The 7,434-nt window shown below is 44.3% G+C and overlaps 1 protein-coding gene across 1 annotated transcript; it reads right to left on the reverse strand.

Moving 5' to 3' along the window:
• Nucleotides 1-2,042: 2,042 nt before the first annotated feature.
• TM4SF19 (transmembrane 4 L six family member 19) lies at nucleotides 2,043-5,594 on the reverse strand. Its single transcript, XM_020286918.2, has 4 exons — nucleotides 5,394-5,594; nucleotides 4,924-5,001; nucleotides 2,554-2,723; nucleotides 2,043-2,223 (listed from the first exon to the last, which is right to left on the reverse strand). The coding sequence occupies exons 1-4, from the start codon at nucleotides 5,592-5,594 to the stop codon at nucleotides 2,043-2,045; spliced, it is 630 nt and encodes a 209-aa protein (XP_020142507.2).
• Between the last annotated feature and the right edge of the window lie 1,840 nt (nucleotides 5,595-7,434).

A 7,434-nucleotide genomic window follows, 5' to 3' on the forward strand; every position in this document is an offset into this window, starting at 1 on the left:
ATCACAGTTTCCCACCAGCATCTCCTTCATCCCAGTCTGACTCTTCTTGCCATCCAGCACCATAGCCTGACCAAAGATCCTAAAGTGGGAGGCTGGGGGGGGCCTGTGCTTTCCAGGTTCCAAGTTTGAAGCAGCTGTGGTATCACAGTTCACCTCACCAGCCTCTGTCTCTCCTTTGAGCATGCTGTTCCCTCTGCTGGGAAACCCTTCTCCTGACCCCCACCCCCACCCCTTCACTGGAGTAACTCTCTAAAGAATTGGGTCAGGCCCAACTGAGGCCCTCCTTGATCTCCTGCAGGTCCTCTCCTGGGACGTTCATTACTCCTCTGAGCACTTGTTGCACCTGTGTCAAGCTCTAACATGGCCCTTACCATATGACATTCAAATCATTGGTAGACGTTTTGTTTCCCTAACCTGACCATGAGCTCTTCAAGGGCAGGACAGGGTCCAAGAGCAAGGATCATGTCTTGGTCATCTTTGGATCTACAGCATGGGTGGTGGCAGTGCAGGGTGCATAGTGGGGACTCAGTATAGCGTGTTGAACTGTGCTGAACACTGATGATAAGAACATGGATGTTTTAGTCTGCTAGGGCTGCTATAACAGAATACCACAGAATGGGTGACTTATTAACAGAAATTTATTTCTCACAGTTCTGGCAGCTGGAAGTCCAAGATCAAAGTGCCAGCAGGTTGGTTTCTCCCGAGGCTTCTCTCCTTGGCTTACAGGTAGCTGCCGCCTTGCTGTGTCCTCATGTGGCCTTTTCTTTGAGCTCGTGTAAAGAGAGAGATCTAGTATCTCCTTTCTCTTTTTATAAGCACATCAGACCAGTCCTATTCAATTAGGGCCCCACCCTTATGACCTTATTTAACCATAATTACCTCCCTGAAGGCCAAATACAGTAACTTTAGGGGTTAGCGCTTCAACCTATGGATTTTTGGAGAAACAATTCAGTCCATAACAACTGGTGAACTTGAATTTAGAAGTGGGTCAGGTGCTGACTTAACCTAGCTATGTGCTTTTAGATAGCAAGTCTTTTATCCTCTGGGAGCCTTAACTTCTGTATCCGTAACATGTGGCCAATTTTACGGGGTTGTGGAAAGGCTGAAATGAGATCATAGCCATTTTGTGGACACTTGGGGTTTTTGTTTTTTCTTTCTTTCTTTTTCCTTTTTATTTATTTATTTTTTTAGACACAGAGTCTTCCTCTGTTGCCCAGGCTGGAGTGCAGTAGCCCAATCATAGCTCCTTACAGCCCCAAACTTTGAATTCCTGGAGGCAAACGATCCTCATTCCTCAGCCTCCCCAGTAGCTGGGACTACAGGTACATGCCACCAAGCCTGGCTAGTTTTGTTTTGTTTTGTTTTGTTTCATTTTTGAGACAGCGTCTTGCTGTATTGCCCAGGCTGGTCTCGAACTCCTGGCCTCAAGCAATCCCCCTGCCTCAGTCTCCCAAAGTGCTAGGATTATAGGCAAGAGCCACCATGCCTGGCCCTAATTATTCCTTGTATTAATATTCACCTTGAAGTTAACAGTGTGATTTAAAATGCATTATATCATTCAGGCTGGGGACAGTGGCTCACACCTGTAATCCTACCACTCTACAAGGCAGAGACGGGAGGATCTCCTGAGGTCAGGAGTTCAAGACCAGCCTGAGCAAGAGTGAGACCCTGTCCCTACTGAAAAACAGTAACAACAAAAAATTAGCCAGGCAACTAAAACTAGAAAAAATCAGCTGGGTGTGGGGATATGCACATGTAGTCTCAGCTTCTCGGGAGGCTGAGGCAGGAGGATCACTTGAGCCCAGGAGTTTGAGGTTGCTGTGAGCTAGGCTGATGCCAGGGTACTTTAGCCCATGCAACAAAGTGAGACTCTGTCTTAAAAATTTTTTAATGGGCATTATATCATTCAACCTACATGCAGTGAACTTTTTTATTACTACAGGGATACCTAAAAGGGAAGTCTGTATAGTTCATACCCACTACTCAAAAAGATTCAAGGCAGCTTATGATGAAAACACCCATGCATAAAAGGGTATTACCTGTCACTTCTCACAGAGGCTGCAGAAAAGGCCCAGGAAGCTGTTGATGAAATGAATGACCACCAGGAGAAGCTGGAGAAGGCTGATGCACAGAAGGACGGAGAAGAAGGACACATGCCAAACAACAGCTTCAGAGGGTTCCAGGCAGACGGAGCTCCAGAGTGAACGGTCATACAAATAATTCCTACCCCAAAAAATGAGACCAGGGATTGGGGAATAAGTAAGGAAAGTCAAACAGGAAACCCCAGCAGAAGGCTAGGCCTCCCCTCCCTGAGTCACAGGACTGGACCCTGTTCTATGAGGGTGGGCATTATTGCTGCATTTGCAATTTTCTGAGTATCAGAAGAGCAAGATGCTTGAATATGTGACCCAAAGGAGTTTGTAAGTTTGTAGTCCGTGTGTGTGCACCTCTCTCTACGCTTCATTCCTTCCTTCTCTCCTCCCTCTCTTTCTCTTTCTCTCTCCTTCCTCCTCCCTCTCTCTCAACTGCAAATCCAAATCTCCACCCATTTACCTATTATGCAGGTCTTTGAATGGGTAACCGTATGTCCAAGCTTGCGTCTGATTGAAGAATGAGACATCAAACATGCAGAAAGGACCAACTTTCAGAGCTACTCCAGAAGTAATAAAGCAAATCAAGGCTCCAAGCAAAGCCAGGCCACTTGACAACTGAGCAGTAAGTACCTGCATAGGGAGGGAAGAAACAGTAAGCTGAGACAAGGTTGTGGCTAAATGACTTGTGGGGTGATCTGGACAAATCTAACTTCTCTGGTGCCCAGGCTTTGTCCCATCCTGTCACAGGGGGATAGTCCTATCCACAGCACCTCCTTTAAAGCATAACCCAAAGTAGGCTGGCTGATGAGGGGTTCCTACCTAGGGAGAGCCATGAAGGGTGGGAGAGAAGGGACAAGAAGGGGAAACACAGGCACTCGGACCTGGATCTCTCTGACTCAGCTCTTCTGAGCTTCTTAGCAGGCTGGCATCAAAGACTTTTGTGCACAGCCTACAGTCCCTGAGCCTCTAAGTTAAAGAGGCAGATTAGTTATTGCATGCCCACCTATGACTCTTCTAAGAAAAAGCTGTATTTTTTTTTTTTTTTTTTTGAGGCAGAGTCTCACTTTGTGCCCAGGCTAGAGTGAGTGCCGTGGCGTCAGCCTAGCTCACAGCAACCTCAATCTCCTGGGCTCAGCTATCCTACTGCCTCAGCCTCCCAAGTAGCTGGGACTACAGGCATGTGCCACCATGCCCGGCTAATTTTTTGTATATATATATTTTTAGTTGGTCAATTAATTTCTTTCTATTTTTGGTAGAGACGGGGTCTCACTCAGGCTGGTTTCAAACTGACCTTGAGCAATCCGCCCGCCTCAGCCTCCCAAAGTGCTAGGATTACAGGCGTGAGCCACCTCTCCCGGCCTGTATTTTTAAATGTTCCAAGCTTCCAACCCTGATTCCGCTCTTTCTCAAATCAAGTACAAAAGGAAGGAAGGGGGCGCAGACGAAGGAAAGAAGTGAGGGAAGGAAGGGAGGGAGGGAGAGAAACAGAAATTGCAGTCAAACTCTGAAATGACTCCAGTTCTGTCATTTTTTTTTTCCATTCACAAGTTCCTTTGGTTATTAGGCTGTGCTCTACTCACTTCCCTCCCAAAAGATAGCAATGGGTTTCTTTCCTTGGCAGGTTTTTAGCCTGCTTCCATATAAGCTTCTTTCTTAGGGTCCTAGCTTCCCCTCACTCTTCCCCTCCCACCCCCCACCAAAGAATACATATTTTAAAATTTTGAATAAAATCCACATAGAGTTTTTCCATAGTCATAGAGTCATTTTCCCACTGATGTCAAACTGGTTTGGACATTAGGAGGGATCAGAGAAAGATGTGTAGTAAGTTTTGTCTCTAAGCTAAATGATTCAAGATGAATTAATTGATGTAACTCTAGGGCAGTAGTTCTCAAAATGTGGTCCCTGGAGAAGACCACATCACATTACCTGAGAACTCGTTAGAAATGCAAGTTTTCCTATTCCAACCCAGACCTCTTGAATTGAAAACTCTGGGAGTGGAACCCAGCAATCTGTTTTAAGAAAGCCCTCCAGGGTGTTCTGATGCACACTTAACCTAGGGGAAACACCACTCACCTAGGGGAAAACCAGACATGGCTGAGGACAGATAGTGAATGAAATGTGTAGATGTTTAGATTTAATTCTTTAACATATAACTATGAGTCAGTGGGGTTCCCAGTATGTGGGATGCAGATACCAGAGCAGACTGTGGAGTAGTAAGGAGGTCACATATTCCTACCTGAGACTGAATAAACAATATATCACACACACACACACACACACACTCTGAGATATTTCAAATTTATACAGATGATGCTATAATTAATAAAGTACAGATTTATTCTGGGCCTCAGTTTCATTGTCTGTAAAACAGAGGGGTTAGATTAGAATCTAGCAATTAGATGATCTCTGTGAAAACTTCTAGTTGTAAGAGAATATTAATTAAAATAGCCAAGAAATTTTCTATCAGTAACACACAATTACAATGTACATAACTCATGTCCATATTGTCCAATAGGCTAAAAAAACCCATAATTCCTCAAATGTGTATAGACATTTGTGGTCCACTAAGCGTTTACTCTCTTGACTTGATCACCCATTTTACAGATGAGAATCTGAAGCTAGAATAAACAACTTATCAAAGAACTTAGATTCTACAGCTGCACCTTGTCTAAAAAAAAAAAAAAAAAAAAGAACTTAGAGTTGTTACGGGGTAACAGTCAGGGCCTGACTTCAAGCCCCAAAACCAAAATTGTCTGCTGACCACTCTGCCTCTGGAGTAATAGGATGTGGGGACATTCTGGGTGTTAGAAGAGTGGAATCTGGTACTTACACTTCGACAGGGACCACTCTTACTGAAGCAGCCATATCTCCAGCCCATCAAGGAGATGAAGGTAGCTGCAGTGAGGACCTAGGGAGGAGAGGAATGTTGGGAATAGACTTGGCAATTTACTTTTCTACCTGTTTCTAGCTGTTGCCCATGTCTGTTGAAAGAGAGTTGTTGGGCACCTCACATGAACTCAATTGTCCTATTGGCTTTGACTATTGGGACCCAATATCGGATGACTAGTTTGATCTGATGCTGGATGCTAACATTCACACCTGGACTGCCTAGTCCCAAGCTAAAATCCAGAAACCACTGACCAGTCTTCCTATCCCTTGGAGCTTCTATAAACCCAAGAATAGTTTGTTAGAATAAGTTTTTTTTTTGCAAAGGATCAAAATACTTTTCCCCCACCACCTCCCTGTTCCACCCCTCGGGGACACTTTGGGAGTTCACACCAGGGAACACCAGACACTTACCATGAGTCCTCCTCCCCAGAGCCCAGAGCCCAGCATGGCATGTCTGCCAATGAGGCCCCTCAACAGGAAAGTCACATCCCAATTAGGAAAGAGGAGTGCCATGTTGGCCATAGCAGCAAACAGGGCTGAAGTCCCAAGGCTCAGCCCCAGGATGCGGGAGCAAGTCCGTGAGCACGCCAACATACAGGGAGAGAAGAGCATTCTGGAACAGATGGAAAAAGAGTTACAGCAGCTGTGCTGCTGGAAGCATGGGACAAGGAAGCTGTAGTAGCATATGGTGGATGGGGAAACAGACTACAGAAACTGTTACCTCCCAGGGTGAGATTAAGATGAGCCAAGGAACTTGCTTAAAAACCCTGCCCCTTATAAATCTTCCCCAGTGTATAGGATTTAATTGCTTCATTTTCTGCTAACTCTCACACACACATTGCACATCCATATTTTGCTTGTGCCTCTGACAGCCAGTGATTATTTCTATCTGGTAAAGAAAAGCAAATTTTTAAAAGTGTCTTCATGGCCAGGCGCAGTGGCTGACGCCTGTAATCCTAGCACTCTGGGAGGCAGAGGCAGGAGGACTGCTTGAGCTCAGGAGTTTGAGACCAGCCTGAGCAACAGTGAGACCCTGTCTCTACTAAAAATAGAAAAAATGAGCCAGGCATGGTGGTGCAAGCCTGTAGTCCCTGTAGTTTCTCAGGAGGCTGAGGCAGGAGGATCACTTGAGCCCAGGAGTTTAACGTTGCTGTGAGTTAGGCTGACACCATAGCACCCTAGGCCATGTGACAGAGCTAGACTCTTTGTCAGAAAAGAAAAAGAAAGGGAAGGGGAGGGAGAGGGGAGGGGAAGAGGGGGAAGGGAAGGGAAAGGAAGAGACCTTGGTTTAGACAAAGGTTTCTTAGACAAAACACAAAACGTACAATGCATAAAAAGTGATACATTGAACTACTTAAAAATTTTAAATGTATTTTTCAAAAGATACCATTAAGAAAATGAAATCACAAAAAAAAAAGAAAAGAAAATGAAATCACAGACTGATATAAAATATAATACATGTTTTGTGATGTGGATGTGGATACATTCATATCTGACAAAGTACTTGTCTCTATATAAAGAACTCTTCAAACACTATCATAAGGACAAACAATTGGATTAAAGATGGGGAAAAAAGACATGAACAGATGCTTGTTTCATCTCACAAAAGAAGCTATATGGGTGAGAACTAAGAACATGAAAAGATGCTCAACATCATTAACATAGAAAAATAGAAATTAAAACCAGAATGAGATACTACTACACACCTATTGAAATTGTTACAACTTAAAAGTTGGACTATACCAAGTGTTGGCAAGGATGTGGAACAACTGGAACTCTCATACACTGCTGGTGAGAATGCAAATGGTACAGCCACTTTGGAAAGTAATTTGGCAGTTTCATGGAAAGCTAAACATCCACTTACCAAATGATCCAGTAATTCTATTAGGTTGGTGCAAAAGTAATTGTGTTTTGGGGCCATGAATTTCAAATCATAACTAGGCTCAAACACATCTTTTTTTTTTTTGAGACAGTCTGACTCTTGCCTGGGCTAGAGTCCCGTGGCATCAGCCTAGCTCACAGCAACCTCAAACTCCTGGGCTCAAACAATCCTCCCACCTCAGCCTCCCGGGTAGCTGGGACTACAGGCACATGCCACCATGCCCGGCTAATTTTTTTCTATTTTTAGTTGTTTGGCTGATTTCTTTTTATTTATAGTAGAAACAGGGTCTCACTCTTTCTCAGGCTGGTCTCGAACTCCTGACCTCAAGCAATCCTCCAGCTTCGGCCTCCCAGAGTGCTAGGATTACAGGCATGAGCCACCGCACCCAGCCTCAAACACATCTTTATTAATCAAAATAGGAACCATTACAATCAACACATTTTTGCCATTAAGAAATAAGTTTGTTTATTCCTAGAGTGTAAAAACCCATGCTTCAGGGTTCCAAGAACTCTTGGAAAGCATTTTCTGTATCCTGCTGGTTGTGGAAGTATTTTCCCTGAAAAAAGTTGT

This window comes from Microcebus murinus, chromosome 1 (assembly GCF_040939455.1).
Source record: "Microcebus murinus isolate Inina chromosome 1, M.murinus_Inina_mat1.0, whole genome shotgun sequence".
Taxonomy (NCBI): domain Eukaryota; kingdom Metazoa; phylum Chordata; class Mammalia; order Primates; family Cheirogaleidae; genus Microcebus; species Microcebus murinus.